The sequence below is a fragment of the Giraffa tippelskirchi genome, chromosome 6, assembly GCF_054371585.1.
Source record: "Giraffa tippelskirchi isolate mGirTip1 chromosome 6, T2T-mGirTip1v1.2.pri, whole genome shotgun sequence".
NCBI lineage: Eukaryota > Metazoa > Chordata > Mammalia > Artiodactyla > Giraffidae > Giraffa > Giraffa tippelskirchi.
The window spans coordinates 15,502,096-15,527,033 of NC_137280.1; the positions used below are offsets into that span (position 1 = coordinate 15,502,096).

The window sequence follows — 24,938 nt, forward strand, 5'->3', positions numbered from 1 at the left end:
TAGTCCAGTATACTGGGTACTGGGGCTACAGAAAATAAAACTCATGGCTGAGAGTATTCCTTCCTCTGTAGGTATTTAGTGTATTTAAGAATATGAAGAAATATAGCAGTAACTCCATTCTTAGTACCTCCCTGTATCCATAGAGAATTGGTTCTGACCCTCCCTCCTGTACAGATATAAAAATCCAGGATACATATGTCCCTTGGTATAATAGTTAGCCCTTTGTATTCTCATGTTCCAGATCCACACAGAGTGCTGAGTGTAATTGCTCTGTTAGATGTATTTATTGGAGAATATGAAAATATAAAAGGAAACATTCTCATATCAGGTGAAGGGTGGGTGTTAAAAGAGGGAATTGACCATTGAGATGAGTATCATAAGAGCAAGCCAGAAAAAGAAGGTCATTCTTGACTAAAGTTCATCAGCAGAGGCAAAGAACATGGAGTAACTTGGCAAGAAAGGAGCCTTCAGTGTTTCTAGGCATGAGCCAGGTGTTCTTATAGAGAGTAGTGGAAATTGAAAGCCAATTCATAAAATATTTTATTTTAATGGTAAATGTTTGGTTTATTTGTAAACCAGACATTTAAATGTTTTATTTGTAATGGTAAAACTTTATCCTGAAAGGTACAGAGGAAGTATAGGAAACGAATATAGACTTGGATTTTAACAAAATAAAAAATATGGGTAATGGAGAAATTAAGAATAATGGCAGGGATGATTTGAGAAAAATTTGTAAATGTTTTTCTTACTGAGGTATAATTGAATATAACATTATATTAATTTTAGATAGTAACATAATTCATTATTTGCATATATTAGAAAATGATCACCACTGTGAGTCTAGTTAACATCCATCACCACACATAGTTAAAATTTTTTTCCCTTGTGATGAGAAGATTTACTCTCCTAGTAACTTGCAAATATATAATACATATCATTAACTCTCTGGAGAAGGAAATGGCAGCCCACTCCAGTATTCTTGCCTGGAGAATTCCATGGACATTGGAGCCTAGCAAGCTGCAGTCCATGGGTTGCAAAGAGGTGACATGAATGAGTGACTAACATACAGACACACAAGCATTAACTACAGTCCTCATATTGTTCATTATGTTTTATAACTGAAAGTTAGTGCTTTGGACTGCCTTTACTCATTATACCCCCTTCACCCCAACCCCCTGTCTCTGGCAACCACCTTCTCTTCTCTGTATGTATGAGTTTGATGTTTTGGGTTTTGTTCTGTTTTGTTTTGTTTTGTTTAGATTCCACATATAAGTGTGGTATCTGCCTTTCTTTATCTGACTTAGCAGAATGGCCTCAGGGTCCATCCTTGTTGTCACAAATAGCAAGACTTTCTTCTGTTTTAGGTCTGAATAATATTTCATTGTATTATAAATTTTTCATTGGTTATCTTACAACTGATGTGGTTATCTCCAGTTCACCATAGATATGCATGATTGTCAGGTATTGTTCTAACAGCTTAAGTAAACTAATGTTTGTTTGATTGATACCAAGCACCTTCAAAGATTTTTATTTTATTTTTATTACTGTGTTTTATAAGTAGATTTTAGTTAAATATTCCCTGGTGGCTCAGTTGGTAAAGAATTCGCCTGCAGTTCTTTGAGACCGGGGTTTGATCCCTGGGTTGGGAAGATCCCCTGGAGAAGGGAACGGCTACGTACTCCAGTATTCTGGCCTGGAGAATATCCATGGATAGAGGAGCCTGGCAGGCCACAGTTCTTGGGGTCAAAAGAGTCAGACATGACTGAGCAACTTTCACTCACTTATAAATATATATATATATATGTTTTCTAATTTTAATACTATTTCATTTCACTTAAAACTACAAATATCCAATCCTCATTCACAGATAAAATAATATTGAGATGAACATTTCTATATTTGCATTTTTCTTTAATTATTTGCTTAGAATATATTTTTAGAAGTGTAATTAGTATAGTTAGTAGTTTCAGGCATGTGGTTTAGCATATTTTAATGCCTTCGTTATACTGCCAGTTTGATTCCAGAATTGGTGTACAATCTGTTTTCATCAGCACTTTATAGTATTACTATTTTGCTACAGTCCATCATATCTCAAAAATATACTTTTTAAAATGCTTTTAATCTAGTATTTTAGTCTTACATTTTCTTTCACATGGAAAATTGAGAGAATAGTATAGTTGAACCCTGTGACCTTATTGTTCAGTTTCAATAACTATTAACCCATGACTAACTATTTTTACTTTAAAAATCTGTTGTGTGAAAAAATTCACACAACAATATTCTAATATTCAGTTCTAATATTCAGAACTAGTGAAAATGTAGAAAATGGATGAACTCATTTGCTACTCTTGTGAGTGAAAATTAATAAATCTTAGCAGTATCTAATAAAATTACCCATGACTATACCCTATAACCCCCAAATTACACTTTTTGTTAGAGCTGTGTTCTTACAGTAACATTTATATGAGCCTGTGAAGTCATATATAAGCCTCTTACTGCATGATTGTTTGCAATGGTGTAAAACTGGAGACAACCTAAATGACTGTCTCTAACGAAGCAGGTAACTAAAGCATGGCACATTCACATAATGTATTATTTTATTGTTAAAATTTATTAAATAGCTTTTAGTATGGAAGTCTCAAAATTTATATTTAATATAAAAATCAACTTCCCAAGGATATATGCAAAATGAAAGTACTCATATTTGTCCCAATCTACCCTGCGTATATTATATATTACATGTTTTATATACTATATATAATCTGTATATGTAGCATTTGTGTAAGTAAGTAAATATAGGTGTTAAGAACTTAAAGGATTGTGTCAGTATCGTAGTAGTGATTGACTCTGGGAGGAATGGGCTGTCAGTTAACAATCAAAGGGGATTTGAGCTTTATCTGTATTATTTGATTTTTCTCCTTAAGAAAAGCAAATATGATACATTGTTAATTGCAAGTATTTTTTGGTTAAAATGAAAATATGGATGTTCTTTTATTCTTTATAGTTTCTTATATTTATTTTTACATTTATTAAATTAGTAATAAAGGAAAATTTTATAGGAAGAGGGCCAAAAGGCTTTGTAGGTGTTTTGGGATTCTGGGATATTGATGGGGCAAGAATAGGACAGAGCTGGGGCTAGGGCACAATGGAAGTCTGGGGGAATATCCCGTACCTGAAGGAAGAAGAATATAAGCAGAGCAGCAGGAGGTTGCTAAAAGTAAATGCTGCGTCTTTTGATATTTTTGACTAGGGTAGCTGTATTTCCAAAAAGTGGTATAAGTCACTAATCTTACTCTTTATGTATTATCTTTTCATGCCTGACATGTAGCACCTATGTTAGCAGTCATTCAGCAGATATTTATGGAGGATCTGTGTTTGACACCGCTATAGATATTAAGCATACAGCTGTGTGGAAGACATGTAAAAGCCTTACACTCTTGTTCGAAAGGGTTTTTATTTGGCCTTTTACTGTGTTTTTGTTGTTTATTGTTAAGTTGTGTCTGACTCTTTTGCGACCTTAAACTCTTTTGCAACCTCATGGACTATGGCCGTCAAGGTTCATCTGTCCCAGGCAAGAACACTGAAGTGGGTTGCTATTTCCTTCTCCAGGAGGTCTTCCTGGCCTGGGGATCGAACCCCTGTCTCCCGCATTGGCAGGCAAATTCTTTACCACTGAGCCATCAGGGAAGGTTCCACCCAAAGTCTCAACCACGAACATAAAGATTTTCTTTGTTGTTGTTGTTATTGTTGTTGTGTATTTACTGAATACATTAGCTTCCATTAGTCTCATCTTCAACTGTTGTGCATGAGTTAAATATCACACAATATAGCACATAATTTTTCTCTCTTTATTATATATTAATTTTGATTCTAAACTTGATTTTAACTTCTTAGAGTGCTTCATCATATTCCATGCTTATAAATGATGGCTAGGAAATTCAAAGGATTATGAAATCACTAAATGTTAGAGCATAAAGGGATTTTCTAGTAGACATCTCCACCCCTTATTTTATAGATGAATAAGTTTGAATTAGACACACTATTTCTCATCTGGGTGTTAAATACTATCTCCTGTTTAGATTTGTATAAATATTATCAGTTTGACTAAATACTTAACATGAAAGTCAATATTCTATGTTGTGATGTTTCCCACAATGCATGTAATTTTTTCATTTTCTGTTTATCAGTTTTCGTGTCCTTTTAATCAGAGTAATAGTTTGTAACATGGTTTGGATTTTTCCCATTATATCATCCTAATTTATAATTAAACAATATTAAATAGCATCAAGTTGGTGAAGCTTGAAGTTGGATTTGTAAAAGTGTGGATGTTGCAGTGTTGAGCATAACATTAGATCACACTGCTGCCTAACAGCCCCCTCCAGATTCATCATCTGATGCAGCTGAATCACAGTTATCATCTGTTGTTTCCCAAACTGCAATTTCCTCCTCAATTTGTGGCTGAAACCCAACATTTGATGATTGTTTTCCACTCAGTTCAACATTGATCTTTGATCCTCTAGCAAACTTAAAAATACCTTATTTTTTTCTTTTTGTGCCAAAAATCTGACAAGATTGTATTGGGCGTCATCAGCAGTAACATCAGACTTTATTTCAGTGAATAAAGATGAAACAGCTGCTTTATTGTCGAGATCAGCACTCAGGCATTCAATATAAGATCATAATGTTTTCCAGCTTTTTCTAACTATAGATGTTTTTCTGTGCTTTCTAAATATGCTGTGGATATCATTTTGTCAGACAAAATATAGAGATTTTTAGCAATTCTCCCCAAAGTTGGGCTGTCTTCATTAATAATGTACATAATCAGTTTATAGAAGTATTTCCCTGAATATGATTTTATAAGGATAACTTTTCATTTTCTAGTGATCATAATTTTCAAAGTTAATTTTAGTTTCAATTTGCTTCTACCATGTTATCTTTTTATACTACTTAATAAAATTTATGTTAAATTTTAATTATTTCCAAGTGCTCTTGGTTTTTGTACAGAATTCTGGTTGAGAATTGAAATTGTTAAGTGTCCCTGTGGGTATATATGAGAGAGACAGTGATGAAAAGGGAGGGCAAGAGAGATTGATTGATTGATTTAAAATAATAAAGCCCCATGTGTATAGCATGGAGTATGTAGTCAGTATGTCACAGTATCTTTGTATGGTGACAGATGATAACTAGACCTGTCACAATGATCGTTTTGTACAGAAATATCAACTCACTGTCTTGTGCACATAAAGTAACATAAAGATGTACCTCAATTATACTTCAGTTGAAAACAAAATATGTGGACACAGAGGGGAAAATGCTAATAATGGTTATCTCTGAAGGTGGAGATTATGAGTGGTTATTAATTAAAAAAATAATAATAAATAGTAAAGCATTGACCCAAACATATGAAGGACTTTCTTCAGTGATGCTATGTTTACACTTAAGAAAGAGTAAATAATTCAGTTTTTCATTTGCCTCTCCCCAGCAGCCTGTGATTGCTGTTCCTCTTGTTTCGCCAGTTAGCAGAAGGAAGGAGGATGAGATGTCTGTTGGAAGTACACCCGTGGCAAAGCCGCAGTCGTATCAGGCATCTGAGTATGCCAGCAGCCCGGTGAAAACAAAAACCGTAACAGGTATGGGTCAGAACTCTAAAGGATCGGTGATGTCACCCCCCCTCCTAGCTAAGGAGTTATCCAGGGCGTAATTTCATGAATGCTGACCAAAGACACAAGACTCCTGGAATAGAGAAAAAGGACTTTATTATCTATAGCATTAGCAGTTTTACCGAAGTATTAGCATGTGTATGTGTGTGTGTGTGTGTGTTCCTGCCCTAAGCCTTATTCCCATGGCACAAAGAGGGCTAAGTGATACCTGTATATAGTGGATTATGTTACAGGATAGAAACCTCAAGCTTTAAATGGGTAGAAGCTGTGCCTGCATTTCTCTGGGGAAGGAAGGTTCTATATGCATCTTGCAAGATTAAGCAAATCTGCTGTTTGCTCAGACGAAAGACAATATGTTTGTTTCGTGAGGCTGTACGCTTTACAGATATCCTTGAAAATACCATTGAGAACAAAGGTACTCTCTGCCTCTACTTGTAAGACAGGCAAAAACAAAAGAGACCCTTGAAGAATCATCTCCCAGTAGTATGTTTCTTCTTAAAGGGAATCCTTGCAGTCCACCCTACATCTCAATCTTCTTTCCTCCCCCTTTGCTTGCTTTGTTAGCTAGATGAGCTATGCAGATATAAAGCATAAATATTCTTCCGTAAAACATTATCTTTTATTTCCTTTTATGTAATTTATAAAACCCACTTGGTGATTTCAAGTAGTGTTTTAAATTTCTAATATTATCCCTTAGATAGTCAGCTTTACTCCATATAACTCATATATCCCCAACCATATAAAAAAAAATTTGTATTTTTAATAATCAAAAAGCACTTATTGAGTATTTATAATGGACCAGACTCTCTTCTAAGTAATTTTGAGGGTAGAAATATTAGTAAGACATGATTGCTGCCCTTGAGGAATTTAAAATATGATCATATACACAAAAAGGTTCACGCTAGTATTTGTTTACAGGAAAAGTTAGTTTCCTTACCATATTTAAAAACAACAATGGTTAAAATGCCAGCATACATTTTTGTGGAGTTTTATTTATATCTATTATTTTGTGTTCTGTTATGTTTCTTAAAATAGGATGTTATGTTTATTTTGTGGGATCATTTGATTTCCACCTGTCAGTATCCACAAGTCTTTTGCTCTGTTGAGATTTTTTTAACCAACTGATAAAAAATGACTCTGCTTATTTTTTGTATCATAGGAACATGGTCTGTAACTTGAATTGATTTTTTAATGTAAAATTAGACATTTCCTTTAGATAGCATGCTAAGTTTTATGCTTTAAATCTCTTGATCTGGTAATTTACATAATGGTTTATAAATATCAGGTCTTAGTAAATGTCCATTAACTATCAGTTGCTAAGTTTAATTTTACATGCACATTAACCTCCTGCTTTACTATATTTAGTCCAGTTCTTTAAACCACATAATAATTAACTTAAAGTAATTGTTAAGGATGAGTAAAGATGATAGAAAATACTTATTTACATGAAATTACATGACATAGAACTATATAGAAAATATGATCCTAATTTTAGAATGAATTTTCTATGTATGGAAAAGTTTTATTAGATAAATTCACATTTCATCAGTTGCCTATCAATTCATGAATGATATTAATATCTGAGGTTTATCTTGCTCTCTTGTGGGTGCTAAGTCGCTTCAGTTGTGTCCGACTCTTTGCCGCCCTATGAACTGTAGCCCACCAGGCTCCTCTGTCCATGGGATTCTCCAGTTACGATTATTGGAGTGAGCTGCCATGCCCTTCTCCAGGGAATCTTCCCCAACCCAGGGATTGAACCTGTGTTTCTTAAGTCCTCTGCATTGGCAGGCATGTTCTTTACCACTAGGGCCAATTGGGAAGCCCCATTTTTGCTTTCTTACACTTTCCCATTTAGTTATAAGAAATTAATATTTTAAGAAAAACCTCGAACATAATCTCTCATCAGTAATTATTACTTTTTTAGAATCTGAAAACATAAACAGCACATTATTCTTTTAAAAAATTTTTTAAGTATTTATTTTAAAATTTTTATTGGAGCATAACTGATTTATAGCGTTAGTTTCAGATGTACCAAATAGTGATTCAGTTATACATATACATATAATCATTCTTTTTCAGACTCCTTTACCATACAGGTTATTTACAGAATATTGATTACAGTTCCATGTGCTATATATAGTAGGTCCTTGTGGGCATCTATTTTATATGTTGTAGTGTATGTGTGTTAATCCCAAACTCCTAGTTTATTCTCTTCCCACACGTTGCCCCTTTGTGGAGGCTTAAACTTGTTTTCAAAATCTGTGAGTCTATTTCTGTTATATAAATAAATTCACTTTTCTCATTTTTTAAAAATTATGTTCCATTCCACATATGAGTGATATCATACAATATTTGTCTTTCTCTGTCTGACTTCACACTAATGATGATAATCTCCAGGTCCATCTGCATTGCTGCAAATGGCATTATTTTCTTCTTTCTTATGGTTAATATTCCAGTATAAGTATGTATTACGTCATCTTTATCCATTTCTCTGTCAATAGATGTTTAGATTGCTCTCATGTCTTGGCTATTGTAAATATGCTGCAGTGAACATTGGGTGCATTATCTTTTTTAATTATGCTCTGGGTATATGCTGAAGAGTGGGATTGCTGGATCATATGGCATTATGTCACACTGGTCAGATTGGCCACCTTGAAGAAGTCTACAAACAGTACATACTGAAGAGGGTGTGGAGAAAAGGGATCCCTCTTACACTGTTGGTGGGAATGGAAATTGATGCAACCACTATGAAGAACAGTATGGAGGGTCCTTAAAAAGCTAAAAATAAAACTACCATGGGATCAAGCAAATACAATATTCTTTATTTCAAATTATAAATGTGAACTTTTGCATTTGAGTTGTGGTTCTTTGCATTTGAGTTGTGGATATGGATATTTGCATTTCCTGTCTTTAGTGTTCCCTCATCTCTGGAACCCTTAATTTACATGTCCTGTAGATATTCTCTTTATAGTTAATGATGCTGGAAATGTGTTGACAGCAGAACAGCTCTATTGCAGTGATATAGGCATGTAGGGCAGGCCAAGTCAGAATAAAAAAAACCATGTTTCACATGAAGATAATATCACAGAATTCTAAATAATCTTCTAGAGAATCTATATATCCTTCAAAACAAGGAAACCATTCAAAGTTATGACATCTGTCTATCGTATGTTTGGGAAACATTATGAACATTAATTTGGAACTCTTGATGAAATTGTCTGATGTCTCTAATGGAGATGAAAACTTTAAAAAACAGTATCCTTCATAAGTGATAGCTCTTTAAAAAATCCTAGCCATTTTCATCTTACATGTTTATATACCTCTAAAGTCTAAAGTACTGTAAATACACAATTAAAATAATAGAAGGACTTTTAATTTGACTCGTTAAATACTACCAAGAACGATGAAGGTGAAAAACTCATTGGCCAATGTCTGTTGGCCAGAGGCGCTTTAGTTTTTAGCGAATGAAGGGGAGTTGAATATGTAGAGACAGCTTCTGTATACCACTCTTTCATGAAATTTGACTGTACTGAAACTTGGGTATGTTAATAGTTATAGTGAGGCAAATAGGAGAGAAGAAAAAATTAGAGCTACAGTTAAGTTTATAATAATTTATACGGGGAGATTACAGGTAAAGTAGAATATAAGGTCTTATAAGCAAGTGTAAGCTTTAACAGAGAATTGCCACTTACTCTGAGAAACAGGTAAGAAGAAAAAGTATATATCATTATATGTCAGTTTAGTTACTTGTCTCTCTGCAAATAAGTATTGATGCAGGATAAGTACTGGTTTCCTTGCATTGCTTCAGAGAATGTAAGAGATTAGTAAATGTATAATTTTTTCAAGGCAAGCTCCTTGTTTTTCACAAGGAATATGCTCCTTATAAGAAAATAGAACATGATATTACACTTTGCCAAATATTTTTTATTAGTTTATCAGTTTAACATTTTACTCCAAGCTTGAAATTCCTTCATCTAAAAAATCATTCTATCCAAGGCAGTATAACTTGTAGGATGGTTTTAAGGAGGGACATTTCTAATTTTTGCTAATACTAGTTGCTCCTGAAGGTGCTGATATATTTTGGATTCTAATTTTATAATAATTTTTGATTATAAGTAAAATGAGGCACACCAATATAATTATTCATCTAAATCTGTTTAAATCATCCTTAATATGATTAAGCTTGAATGTTGAACAGATATGTTCCTAATTATAGTGTGGAATTAGTATTCATGTACAAGAAATACATTTTTGTGGATTTATGAATATTAGAAGTTGCTCACTTTAATCATGTAATTTAGCATAAAATTCCATTCCTTTGTGATTAATTAGATATTTAGTTTCATAGGAAAATATTAAAGCATGAGAATACACACTAATGCATAATGTGTGATTGATTTTATTGTCTCAGGGGTAAAATGTGGTTCTCAAAAATTTTCCACTTATGGAATAAGAGAAAGGTTTAAAATAAAATGAAGTTTATCTAATGAAGTATGTTTAAAATAAAATAAATTAAAAATATTATTCAGAAAGTAATCAGAGAACTTAATGAAATATAAATTTATTAAATTGCTCTTTTCCCGTTTTTACTTTGTAAAATTCTTTTATTTTACTTTGTAAAATTCTACTTAATATTCACATTAAATTATATGTTGTTTCTCTGCTACCTTGGGTAATAAACTATTCTGTGCTCTTCTGGGCAGTAATTTATAATGAGAATTTGTAAGCTTACTTTCCTAAAGGATTCCAATATTTGCCAGATGATCATATGATATTTTAGCCATTGTCCAGATGGCTCTAACTATAGACTAGTTTTTTAACATTTGATTTTTATGTTTCATGAACATCCTTTGATCACTTGATGATGATCTTTTATGGACATGTCTGATAATTGCACTAGTCACTTAGCACAACTGCATACCTGAATTTCTGGCATTGCTAGTGTTCATGTGAGGAGTCCTCAAGTAAATCATAGGCTCTGTTAAAAAATGTAATCTATACTGTTTTTAGTGTGTCTCCTGCTATGTCCAGAAGAATGCTTCTAATGTTTGCTGATTCGTTTCAAGAATGTGTTAAGTTTGTTAAGCAAACTAGGTTTATTAATTTTAATATATAAATGTTCTACGGTTTGTATAGCACACACGTAATATCTTTTCTTCTTGAAACCTCAATTCTCAAGAATTAGAGCAGTCATTGTTTCATATTTAATTAAAAAAAAATACTTGTTTCCTTACCTCCTTGGATTTTTTTTTTTTAATTTTTCTGAGACAATAAGAGGAAATTTATGTATGGTTTCTTTTAATATGTCCAAGTTTAACTCTCATTTTTACTTTGAAAGTAGAATATAGACTTCACTGAATTTTGTCAGAGGAGATAGCTTTTTTAAAATTTCTTTTTAATTGGAGGTTAATTCCTTTCTATGTTGTATCAGTTTCTGCTATACAACAATGTGAATCAGCCATAAACATACATATATCCCCCCACCCTTGACCTTCCCTTCCTCACTCCATGCCTATCTCACCCCTCTAGGTTGTCACAAAGGACCTGTTTGAGCTCCCTGTGTTATACAGAAACTTCCCACTAGATATCTATTTTATACATGGTATTGATTATATTTCAGTGCTACTCTCCAGAGAAGATAGAAGGTAAATTATTTAAATATTGAGAAGTTACTTTTATATTCTATATCATATTGGAGTTAGTTTACTCACTAACTCACTTATTAGTGTCCTCACTACCTTACTCCTTTGCCTTTTAAATGTCCTAACGCAAGTGTGGAACAAAACAAAATAAAGTAGAAAAAACAAACAAAACTACTATTTTTAGTTTCCTCGAACACAACTGATACAGGCTCACATTTGGATTATAGTAGTAAGAGAATGAATTTGTATTTGAAAATAGTTTGAAAAAAACTATTTGAAAATGGTTTATCCTTGGAGTATTAGCCTTCAAACTTTTTTCTTAGTACTTTCCTATCAGTAAAAAATCTCAGGTAACCATTCATAGTATATCATTTATTGATTCATGCATTAAATATGTTTAACACTATATTAATATAGAGCATGTAAGATAATTTTAACATTTAAATCTTATTATTCTGATAAAATTTTAGTAATTCATCAATAATATTGTAGTGAAAGTAATATTGTGCTTCACTGAAAAGTAGTTTAATACTTCATTATAATAACAACTTAAAGATTTAATTCTTTATTCAGTTTATTTCAATAGTTAATTTTAGTGGCTGACATAACTGAAGAGCTCCCTCACTGAGATTCATTGACCTGAGACTGGGAATGTGTTTATTGATGCACTCAGGACACTTATTTTTCATTCTCATCCATTTTGAAAAGGTCTAGTACATTTCTGGCTTGGTTGTATAAATAAGATATTCTTCTAAATTAATGGAAAGATATTGCCTTATTATTTTAAATAAGTTAGTGGCATCTTTATTTGTTATTTTTTAGTTAGAGGTATCTTTAACTCATATGTTCGGCCCTTTGTGTTTTACAGGAATCTTTTAAAAGTACCGAAATTGTGAAGAATAATTTATAATAGATAAAGTAGATAATTTAATTTCACTAAATGTAGATAACCAAATTTGTAAATTTGATTAAATGTGTGTATGTAAATTGTAATATACATCAGTTAATTGAAACAGAAGAGTGCCAATTCCTTCCTGTTACTGAGTGTCTTCTCTTCCTTCAGTATATTTAATGTAATGTTATGTGTTTTCTTCTGTCATGGGAAAGATACACAGTGTTATTCCACTTTACTAAATATTAACTGGATGTCCTTCTTATTTTTGTATAAAAGCAACTATGAGTGAATGTTCTCATATACATCCCCTATAGCTCAGTAGATGGTCTGGTAGTCTTATGCATCACATTTGGGGACACTGCTCTGTCGGGATCCAAAACACACACAGAAAGAGTCTGTCATATGTGGTCCATGTGGGAGGGTTCCAAGGAGCCAAGTTAAACTGAACAAGGTATTGGGTAATGCAGCTCAAGAATTCTGGGATGGAGAAAGGATTCATTTCAGTTCAGTTGTTCAGTCCTGTCCAACTCTGCGACCCCGTGAACTGCAGCACGCCAGGCCTACCTGTCCGTCACCAACTCCTGGAGTCCACCCAAACCCGTATCCATTGAGTTGGTGATGCCACCCAGCCATCTCATCCTTTGTTGTCCCCTTCTTCTCCTGCCCTCAATATTTCCCAGCATCAGGGTCTTTTCCAGTGAGTCAGCTCTTCCCATCAGGTGGCCAAAGTGTTGGAGTTTCAGCTTCAACATCAGTCCTTCCAGTGAACATTCAGGACTGATCTCCTTTAGGATGGACTGGTTGGATCTCCCTGCAGTCCGAAGGACTCTCAAGAGTCTTCTCCAACACCACAGTTCAAAAGCATCAATTCTTTGGTGCTCAGCTTTCTTTATAGTCCAACTTTCACATCCATACATGACCACTGGAAAAACCATAGCCTTGACTAGGCGGACCTTTGTTGACAAAGTAATGTCTCTGCTTTTTTTAATAGCTGTCTAGGTTGGTCATAACTTTCCTTCCAAGGAGTAAGCATCTTTTAATTTCATGGCCTCAGTCACCATCTGCAGTGATTTTGGAGCCCAGAAAAATAAAGTCAGCCACTGTTTCCACTGTTTCCCCATCTCTTTGCCATGAAGTGATGGGACCAGATGCCATGATCTTAGTTTTCTGAATGTTGCGCTTTAAGCCAACTTTTTCACTCTCCTCTTTCACTTTCATCAAGAGGCTCTTTAGTTCTTCTTCACTTTCTGCCATAAGGGTGGTGTCATCTTCATATCTGAGGTTATTGATATTTCTCCCGGCAATCTTGATTCCAGCTTATGCTTCATCCAGCCCAGCATTTCTCATGATGTACTCTGCATATAAGTTAAATAAGCAGGGTGACAATATACAGCCTTGCCGTACTCCTTTTCCTATATGGAACCAGTCTGTTCTATGTGCAGTTCTAATTGTTGCTTCCTGACGTGCATACAGATTTCTCAAGAGGCAGGTCAGGTGGTTTGATATTCCCATCTCTTTCAGAATTTGGGAATAAAAAAATCAATAACATCTCCAAACATGCAGCTTAGGCAGAAAGTCATTGATACAATGACCAGTAAATGTGGAAATGGAAGAATTGAGAGCCAGATAAGTTAGGCAGGGCATGAAGGTGAGTAGTTCTTAAGGAAGTAAGCCCAATGGTATGTTTAAAGCATGTTGTGGCACTTTGCAGCCTATGTAGGCTGTGTAATAGATACTACAAGGTCTGTGCAGGTACAATGACTAACATTGCCTCATTTTCTCCTAACTGATAGGAGATTCCCTTACTAGAGAAGGAATTTACATTTCTAAATTAGGAAGGACTCTCTGATAGCAAGAGATAAAAACTGTATTCAAATAATTTTAAATTCAAAGAAAAAGAGAGGGGGGGGCATTGGTTGATTTTGATAACCAAAATGATAAGAAAGACAAATACAATATAAGTCTTGCCTTTAGAATGACTTAAAATGTGATTCTACACCATGAGGATTCTTGTTGGTTTCTCTCTCTCTTACTATGTGTAAGTGTGTGTATTTGACCTAGCAGCTGTACATGGCTGTGGTACCTCTACACGCAAATACTTCAGTTCAGTTCAGTTGCTCAGTCGTGTCCGACTCTTTGCGAACCCATGAACTGCAGCACGCCAGGCCTCCCTATCCATCACCAACTCCCGAAGTCTACCCAAACCCATGTTCATCGAGTCGGTGATGCCATCCAACCATCTCATCCTCTGTCATCCCCTTCTCCTCCCGCCCCCAATCCTACCCAGCATTAGGGTCTTTTCCAATGAGTCAACCCTTAGCATGAGGTGGCCAAAGTATTGGAGTTTCAGCTTCAACATCAGACCTTCCAATGAACACTCAGGATTGATCTCTTTTAGGATGGATTGATTGGATCTCCTTGCAGTCCAAGGGACTCTCAAGAGTCTTCTCCAACACCACAGTTCAAAAGCATCAATTCTGCGGCGCTCAGCTTTCTTCACCGTCCAACTCTCACATCCATACATGACCACTGGAAAAACCATAGCCTTGACTAGACGGACTTTTGTTGGCAAAGTAATGTCTCTGCTTTTAAATGTGCTATCTAGGTTGGCCATAACCTTCCTTCCAAGGAGTAAGCGTCTTTTAATTTCATGGCTGCAGTCTCCATGAGTAGTGATTCTGGGGCCCAAAAAAAGAAAGTCTGACACTGTTTCCACTGTTTCCCCATCTATCTCCCATGGAGTGATGTGAACAGATGCCATGATCTTAGTTTTCTGAAGGTTGAGCTTTAAGCCAACTTTTTCACTCTCCTCCTTCACCTTCATCAAGAGACTCTTTAGTTCTTCTTCACTCTCTGCCATAAGGGTGGTGTCATCCGCATATCTGAGGTTATTGATATTTCTCCCGGGAAGCTTGATTCCAGCTTGTGCTTCTTCCAGCCCAGCGTTTCTCATGATGTACTCTGCATAGAAGTTAAATAAGCAGGGTGACAATATACAGCCTTGACGGACTCCTTTTCCTATTTGGAACCAGTCTGTTGTTCCATGTCCAGTTCTAACTGTTGCTTCCTGACCTGCATACAGGTTTCTCAAGAGACAGGTCACATGGTCTGGTATTCCCATCTCTTTCAGAACTTTCCGCAGTTTATTGTGATCCACACAGTCAAAGGCTTTGGCATAGTCAATAAAGCAGAAATAGATGTTTTTCTGGAACTCTTTTGCTTTTCGATGATCCAGCGGATATTGGCAATTTGATGTCTGGTTCCTCTGCCTTTTCTAAACCCAGCTTGAACATCTGGAAGTTCACGGTTCACATATTGCTGAAGCCTGGCTTGGAGAATTTTGAGCATTACTTTACTAGCATGTGAGATGAGTGCAATTGTGCGGTAGTTTGAGCATTTTTTGGCATTGCCTTTCTTTGGGATTGGAATGAAAACTGACCTTTTCCAGTCCTGTGGCCACTGCTGAGTTTTCCAAATTTGCTGGCATGTCGAGTGCAGCACTTTCACAGCCTCACCTTTGAGGATGTGAAATAGCTCAACTGGAATTCCATCACCTCCACTAGCTTTGTTCGTAGTGATGCTTTCTAAGGCCCACTTGACTTCACATTCCAGGATGTCTGGCTCTAGGTGAGTGATCACACCATCGTGATTATGTGTGTCGTGAAGATCTTTTTTGTATAGTTCTTCTGTGTATTCTTGCCCCCTCTTCTTAATATCTTCTGCTTCTGTTAGGTCCATACCATTTCTGTCCTTTATCGAGCCCATCTTTGCATGAAATGTTCCTTTGGTATCTCTAATTTTCTTGAAGAGATCTCTAGTCTTTCCCAATCTGTTGTTTTCCTCTATTTCTTTGCACTGATTGCTGAGGAAGGCTTTCTTATCTCTCCTTACTATTCTTTGGAACTCTGCATTCAGATGGGAATATCTTTCCTTTTCTCCTTTGCTTTTCGCTTCTCTTCTCTTCCCAGCTATCTGTAAGGCCTCCTCAGACAGCCATTTTGCTTTTTTGCATTTCTTTTCCATGGGGATTTTCTTGATCCCTGTCTCCTGTACAGTGTCACGAACCTGTGTCCATAGTTCATCAGGCACTCTGTCTATCAGGTCTAGTCCCTTAAATCTATTTGTCACTTCCACTGTATACTCATAAGGGATTTGATCTAGGTCATACCTGAATCGTCTAGTGGTTTTCCCTACTTTCTTCAATTTAAGTCTGAATTTGGCAATAAGCAGTTCATGATCTGAGCCACAGTCTGCTCCTGGTCTTGTTTTTGCTCACTGTATAGAGCTTCTCCATCTTTGGTTGCAAAGAATATAATCAATCTGATTTCGGTGTTGACCATCTGGTGATGTCCACGTGTAGAGTCTTCTCTTGTGTTGTTGGAATAAGGTGTTTGCTATTACCAGTGTGTTCTCGTGGCAAAACTCTAGTAGCCTTTGCCCTGCTTCATTCTGTACTGCAAGGCCAAACTTGCCTGTTACGGCAGGTGTTTCTTGACTTCCTACTTTTGCATTCCAGTCCCCTATAATGAAAAGGACATCTTTTTTGGGTGTTGGTTCTAGAAGGTCTTGTAGGTCTTCATAGAATCGTTCAACTTCAGCTTCTTCGGCGTTACTGGTCGGGGAATAGACTTGGATTACCGTGATATTGAATGGTTTGCCTTGGAAACGAACGGAGATCATTCTGTCGTTTTTGAGATTGCATCCAAGTACTGCATTTTGGACTCTTTTGTTGACCATGATGGCTACTCCATTTCTTCTAAGGGATTCTTGCCCACAGTAGTAGATATAATGGTCATCTGAGTTAAATTCACCCAACTCTGATCAAAGAGACAGTGATATGGTCCAATATCTGTTGAAAAAATATCTGAAGCAGTTTTGTTTGGACTTTCTTGGCTCATGTGCACACATCTTGGACAATCACTGTGATCAAGGAGGTTAGTCATTATGACTTGGCCAGTGACAGCCCAGCTTGGGTCATATGTCCAACCTCTGTGATCAAGGGTGTGAGATATGGATACCAGAAAATGTAGGGATAGCAGAAACATGACTCCTGGGGATAGTTTTTGAAAGGCAATCATCTGTCTCAATTCACGTCTTCTAATTTTTCATTTGATGCTTAATCACAGCAGTTTTAAAACGCAAAATGTTGATTGCATAACGTTTAGCCTAAATCACATTCGTGCATTTCTGTTTTGATAGGAATAACCTAAGTGAATTTTGAAGGTGTTGCCTGCATGAATGGAGGGCAGGGTGATAAATAATTTAGAAGAGAAAGACATGGGATGCATAAGACTGCAAACTATAGAAAGTGTTCATTTGTTTTTTTCTCAACCTATAGTTTATTCACGTGGGGAAAAGGAATTAATTTAGAAGAGAAAGACATGGGATGCATAAGACTGCAAACTATAGAAAGTGTTCATTTGTTTTTTTCTCAACCTATAGTTTATTCACGTGGGGAAAAGGAATTAGGAGGTGTTCTTTAATAGATAGTTTTGAAAATTCTACCTTGCAGACTTTATTAATTTTGAGACTGTTTCATTATAAACAGTTTTTAAGCAGATTCATTAATTCAAATTATCATAACACAATTTAAAATTTGTCATTTAATTTTGAAGTTCTTTGAGAATATATTGTGATATTAAGTACATGGAAAGGTTTTCAAATGTATGGTCTTCTTTGGAAATGTGTTATTGTAATATTTTATACAAACTGGCAAGAATTCAGCAAATTTCAACCAAATTGTTTTGTATGCAGTCTTTTTTCCCTTCTTTTGCAGTCAGAACAAGATTATAGTTTCCAGATGAAATTCTGAATGTCACATAGTGATGACATATATTTTCCTGGTTGGCTCGGCATGAGATGCAATTTTGCATGCCATGTCACGCTGACTTGCAGAATCCAAAAGCCATTATTTCCCAAGAGGCTTTCAGGAGTGATAGTATCAAATGTAGTTTGTATTGTAATGAAAAGTCTCAGGCATCATTGCAGTTCTTATGGCAAATTGCTTAAAGGTTTATATATTTTCCAAACTCCAGAAATTTAAAAATAACATTACTATGTAAAGGTCACTTTTTCTTCAGGTTATTTAATTTTATATTGCCAAATAGTGAGTGAGTAAATGTTGTTTGGTCATGTCCAACTTTTTGTGACCCCATAGATTATACAGCCCATGGAATTCTCCAGGCTAGAATACTGGAGTGGGTACCCTTTCCCTTCTCTAGGGAGTCTGCCCAACCCAGGAATCGAACCCAGGTCTTCTGCATTGCAGGTGGGATTCCTTGCCAGCTGAGCCACCAGGGAAGCCCATGAATACTGGAGTGGGTAGCCTATCCCTTCTCTAGCATATCTTCCCAACCCAGGAATTGAACTGGGGTCTTCATTGCAGGTGGATTCTTTATCAGCTGAGCCACCAGGGAACCCCATTGCCAAATAGAATTGCCAAAAACCATGATCAGTGTAAAATACAGATCAGAAATTAGGAAGGTAGAGTAGGAAAACTAGTAGATTAGTGACAAAAATAAGCAGTTTTAACCCAGTTCCCCTCCCATGTTAAGCTAATTTCAGATAGCCACAATTTATTCACTTATAATATGGTAATAAGTGTACCCAACTATGTCACAGTTTTAAGTCTTGTTATAAGACTAAAAGTAAGATACGTGAAAGTTCTGTATATATGTATGGTAAAATGCAATTCAGATAAAACATACGAGCACATCTTTTACGTTTGCATTTTAAGAGGAAAGCTATAGACTTCAAGAAAAGTGAAGCTCATTTTATTTACTAGGTTTTGACACTGCCGTGTAATTTTATTTTTTCTTGTTTATTTGACCGTAATCATTCTAAAGCTGACTTAAAACCCAATATTTCCATTTATGTCTGCATAATAACATTTATTTCATACTGATGATCTTTTTTTTTTTACATTTGTTTTAACTAACTTGCTTTATTATTGCTTCTTTTCTTCTATTTTCTTCTTCTTCTTTTTTTTAAGGTATCTCATGTTCAGTTCCCTGGACAGCTCTGTTTGGGTATCTTCAGTTCAGTTCAGTTCAGTCGCTCAGTCATGTCCGACTCTTTGTGACCCCATGAATTCTAGCACACCAGGCCTCCCTGTCCATCACCAACTCCCAGAACCTACCCAGACTGATGTCCATCGAGGTGGTGATGCCATCCAGCCATCTCATCCCCTGTCGTCCCCTTCTCCTCCTTCCCCCAGTCCTTCCCAGCATTAGGGTCTTTTCCAATGAGTCAACTCTTCGCATGAGGTGGCCAAAGTATTGGAGTTTCAGCTTCAACATCAATCCTTCCAATGAACACCCAGGACTGATGTCCTTTAGGATGGACTGGTTGGATCTCCTTGCAGTCCAAGGGACTCTCAAGAGTCTTCTCCAACACCACAGTTCAAAAGCATCAATTCTTTGGTGCTCAGCTTTCTTCACTGTCCAACTCTCACATCCATACATGACCACTGGAAAAACCATAGCCTTGACTAGATGGACCTTTGTTGGCAGAGTAATGTCTCTGCTTTTCGATATGCTATCTAGGTTGATGATAACTTTCCTTCCAAGGAGTAAGCGTCTTTTAATTTCATGGCTGCAGTCACTGCAGTCATCTGCAGTGATTTTGGAGCCCAAAAAAATAAAAAAAGTCTGACACTGTTTCCACTGTTTCCCCATCTATTTCCCATGAAGTGATGGGATCAGATGCCAAAATCTTAGTTTTCCGAATGTTGAGCTTTAAGCTCACTTTTTCACTCTCCTCTTTCACTTTCGTCAAGAGGCTCTTCAGTTCCTCTTCACTTTCTGCCATAAGGGTTGTGTCATCTGCATATCTGAGGTTATTGATATTTCTCCCCGCAATCTTGATTCCAGCTTGTGTTTCTTCCAGCCCAGCTATTCTCATGATGTACTCTGCATGTAAGTTAAATAAGCGGAGTGACAATATACAGTCTTGACGTACTCCTTTTCCTATTTGGAACCAGTCTGTTGTTCCATGTCCAGTTCTAACTGTTGCTTCCTGACCTGCGTACAGGTTTCTCAAGAGACAGGTCACATGGTCTGGTATTCCTGTCTCTTTCAGAGTTTTCCACAGTTTATTGTGATCTACACAGTCAAAGGCTTTGGCATAGTCAATAAAGCAGAAATAGATGTTTTTCTGGAACTCTCTTGCTTTTTCGATGATCCAGCGGATATTGGCAATTTGATCTCTGGTTCCTCTGCCTTTTCTAAAACCAGCTTGAACGTCTGGAAATTCACGGTTCACGTATTGCTGAATCCTGGCTTGGAGAATTTTGGGTATTACTTTACTAGCATGTGAGATGAGTGCAATTGTGCGGTAGTTTGAGCATTCTTTGGCATTGCCTTTCTTTGCGATTGGAATGAAGACTGACCTTTTCCAGTCCTGTGGCCAGTGCTAAGTTTTCCAGATTTGCTGGCATATTGACTGCAGCACTTTCACAGCCTCACCTTTGAGGATTTGAAATAGCTCAATTGGAATTGCATGACCTCCACTAGCTTTGTTCGTAGTGATGCTTTCTAAGGCCCACTTGACTTCACATTCCAGGATATCTAGCTCTAGGTGAGTGATAACACCATCATGATTATCTGGGTCATGAAGATCATTTTTGTACAGTTCTTCTGTGTAATCTTGCCACCTCTTCTTAATATCTTCTGCTTCTGTTAGGTCCATACCATTTCTGTCCTTTATCGAACCCATCTTTGCATGAAATTTTCCTTTGTTATCTCTAATTTTCTTGAAGAGATCTCTAGTCTTTCCCATTCTGTTGTTTTCCTCTATTTCTTTGCATTGATTGCTGAGGAAGGCTTTCTTATCTCTCCTTACTATTCTTTGGAACTCTGCATTCAGATGGGAATATCTTTCCTTTCCTCCCTTGCTTTTCGCTTCTCTTCTTTTCCCAGCTATTTGTAAGGCCTCCTCAGACAGCCATTTTGCTTTTTTGCATTTCTTTTCCATGGAGATGGTCTTGATCCCTGTCTCCTGTACAATGTAACAAACCTCTGTCCATAGTTCACCAGGCCCTCTGTCTCTCAGATCTAGTCCCTCAAATCTATTTCTCACTTCCACTATATACTCATAAGGGATTTGATTTAGGTCATACCTGAATGGTCTAGTGGTTTTCCCTACTTTCTTCAATTTAAGTTCGAGTTTGGCAATAAGGAGTTCATGATCTGAGCCACAGTCCGCTCCCGGTCTTGTTTTTGCTGACTGTATAGAATTTCTCCATCTTTGGCTGCAAAGAACACAATCAGTCTGATTTCGGTGTTGACCATCTTACAGGTCCTTAAAGCCAAACTTGTATGAAATCTATATAACTCTGTATCTCCCCTTACCATCATTGACCATGTTTGCTCAAGGCTGAAACCCAGGACTCATCTTGAGTATCGCCTTGCCCTGTCTGTTCTGGCTCCAAGTTTTTCTTTAGTCTTTTTGTTTCAGTCTGTTTGTATGCTGCTTCCCTAGTCAGAACTGTGTAATTCTTATATAGAATAATGTAAGGGTATCCTGATTAGTCTTCCTAGTGTCATTTCCAGATTATTTTATTACCTGTTGTCTAAATGACAGCAAGAGTCATCTTATTAAAAATCAAAATTGGATCATTTTATTCCCTACTTGAAATGCTTCCTGTTGCACTTAAGGTAGAATCCAAACTCCTTACCGAGGCTGACATAGTTTGACCTGATCTTCTCTCTGTAGGCTTCTTTCATTTCATCTTTTGTCATTTTGTGTTACATTGATCCTCCTTCACTTCTGAAAACACTGCATGCTTTTTCTTGCCTGGGATCTTTTGCATGTTCTGTTTCTATTGCTTCCATTGCTGTTTTCATAACTATTAGGTTTTTATTTAAATGTTACCCTCTCAATAAAGAAACGTTTCCTTTTCAGTCTTTCTAAAATAGGTCTGTGCCATTCTTCCAAGCTTCCCTACCTTAGTACCTCTTGTTTTTATTTTTTTGGGCTCCAAAATCACTGCTGATGGTAATTGCAGCCATGAAATCAAAAGACGCTTACTCCTTGGAAGGAAGGTTATGACCAACCTAGATAGCATATTTAAAAGCAAAGACATTACTTTGCCAACAAAGTTCCCTCTAGTGAAGACTAAGGTTTTCCCAGTGGTCATGTATGGATGTGAGAGTTGGACGGTGAAGAAAGCTGAGCGCCGCAGAATTGATGCTTTTGAACTGTGATGTTGGAGAAGACTCTTGAGAGTCCCTTGGACTGCAAGGAGATCCAACCAGTCCATCCTAAAGGAGATCAGTTCTGGGTGTTCATTGGAAGGTCTGATGTTGAAGCTGAAACTCCAATACTTTGGCCAGCTCATGCGAAGAGTTGACTCATTGGAAAAGACCCTAATGCTGGGAAGGACTGGGGGCAGGAGGAGAAGGGGACGACAGAGGATGAGATGGTTGGATGGCATCACTGACACGATGGACATGGGTTTGGGTAGGCTCCGGGAGTGGCTGATGGACAGGGTTGCCTGGCGTGCTGCAGTTCATGGGATCACAAAGAGTCGGACACGACTGAGTGACTGAACTGACCTGAATGCTTATCATAATTTTTCCTTCTTTTTTTAAGTCTCTTCATCCAGAATGTTTGTTAAGGGCTGTATCTGACTTACTCACATTTGTATTCCCAGAATCTAACAGCTATTTCTGACATTGAGCAAATTGCGTAAATAATTGCTTCATGAATGAATAAATCCTATTTCTTCAGTTGTTTTTATTTAGGGAGTTAATAATCACATTGCTTAGCCTTATTTATCTTCCATCCTTCATTGATTTAAATTGACATCCTGCAACTTTTCAGATTTGTTCCCACATTGCCCAGGGATATTTATCAAATATTTGGGAGAAATAACAGCTTGTATTTTTCTTACCTTTGCAAGAAATGTATTTCTTTCCAGTGACATCAAAGTCATTATTAGAATTAAGAGTGAGTTAACAACTTCTTTTCTGTAGCTATGCATTTGTGGTGCAAGCTCAGTCACTAAGTCGTGTCTGACTCTGTGACCCCATGGACTGTAGCCCGCCAGGCTCCTGTCCATGGAATTCTACAAGCAAGAATACTGGAGTGGGTTGCCGTTTCCTTCTCCACATAATGATAAAATTTTCTAAAATAGGTCTGTGCTACCTATCCATTTAGTAAGCCTGTTATTCATTCATTTCTGTCTTTGCAGTGTAAGCTCCTCAAAGACAAAATCTCCATCTTATGCTTCTTTGTTTCTGAAGGTCGTAGCAAAACTAGGCAGTCAGTAATGCTTATTGAATTGAACTAAGCAACTTTCCATACCTCATAATTCTTGGAAGGGGATAGCATTTTCCTTTATCACATTTTCAAATGTTTTCTAAGCCACACCAATGGAATGGAAGAATAGCAATATAAGAAGATACACAAATCTGCTTTTATTTCTATTGTGTTGTGATTCCCTAAATCCTTATGAGATCTCCTTCAGCTTTAGGAATTGGGGGATTGAGAGACAGACAGGTAGTATGATTCCTCTTCTGCTGTGTTCTTCAGTCCAGCATTTTGCCAGTATTATTGCCTTTAAGAAATAGCAAGGAGGACAATCTGACTGAAGTCCTGGGAAGAGGGATGGAAGGGGAAGTCAAAGGGACAGTGGGGATCCTGATCCTGTAGGAAATTATGAGCCATGTTAAGGACTTTGGCCAGTAAAATTAAGATGTGTTGCCAGAGAAGGGTTTTTGGTAAGAACACTGATATGGCTTTTTGGGGTTATTTTAACAGCAATGTTGAGAATAGGCTGAGGAGAGGAAAGTATACAAACAGCTAGATCATTTGCTCTGTGGTTTTTGCTGTAGTGTGTGCCTATAATTCAGTATTTTTGTCTGGAGAATTACATGGACAGAGGAGCCTGGTGGGCTACAATCTATGGGATTGCAAAGAGTTGGAAAGGACTGAGCGACTAACACTTTCACTTTCATGCCTGTAATCATGGTAACTTGGACCAGGGTAGAATCACTAAAGGACATAATGTTGAATTCTTGGTATATTTGGGGATAGAGCCAATAAAATTATGCCATCTGTCTGTAAGTGTGGTGTCAGAGAGAAGGGTCAGATTTATTTATTTATTTATTTATTTATTTATTTTTTTCCCTTACCTGATCAATTGGAAATGTGTTTTGCTATTTACTGCCTTGAAGGAAGACAAAAGGCAAGTTGTGGGAGGCTGAGGGAGACATAGGAGTTTTGCTTTGACGGTGTTAAGTGGCATCACCACTCAGGGATCACATGGCATGACCTACTCCATGGACATGAGTTTGAGTAAGCTCTGGGAGTTCGTGATGGACAGGGAATCCTGGCATGCTGTAGTCCATGGGGTCACAAAGAATCGGACACGATTGAGCAACTGAACTGAACTGATGTTAAGTTTGAAATTCCTGTTAAATTGAGACAGTGAGTAGTCCATTGTATAAATAGTCTGAAGTTAGAGGATAGGTCCAGACTCTTTCCTGAGAGTCATCACCATGTAGAGAATACTTGAAGCCATAACATGGAGTAACATCATTTATGAAGAGAGGTTTATAGAGAAGAAAAATGGCCCACCAACTGAATCTGTGGACTTTCTTGTAATTAGAGGCCTAGAAAATGAAGTAGCAAGGAAACTTAGAAAGAGCTGCCAGTGAAGTAGCAGAGAAACATAGACAGTGGTGTCTGGAAGGAAGTGAAGAAAATGTTTTAAGAAGATGGAAAGGACCGAGTATT

General features: G+C 36.7%; 1 protein-coding gene across 42 annotated transcripts in view; it reads left to right on the forward strand.

The window, feature by feature from the left end:
* VPS13B (vacuolar protein sorting 13 homolog B) overlaps window positions 1–24,938 on the forward strand; it is a 752,042-nt gene that overhangs the window by 310,177 nt on the left and 416,927 nt on the right. For 20 of the 42 annotated variants that reach the window (XR_014057390.1, XR_014057391.1, XR_014057392.1 and 17 more), the window contains one exon: window positions 5,483–5,630. Coding sequence is in view for 20 of the 42 variants with exons in the window: in XM_081503358.1 (XP_081359484.1) it covers window positions 5,483–5,630 (148 nt within the window). In the remaining 22 variants the exon portion in view is untranslated. Of the gene's footprint in view, window positions 1–5,482; window positions 5,631–11,189; window positions 11,306–24,938 lie in introns of those variants that run through there. The other 22 variants (XR_014057386.1, XR_014057383.1, XR_014057376.1 and 19 more) reach the window with 3 other exon arrangements.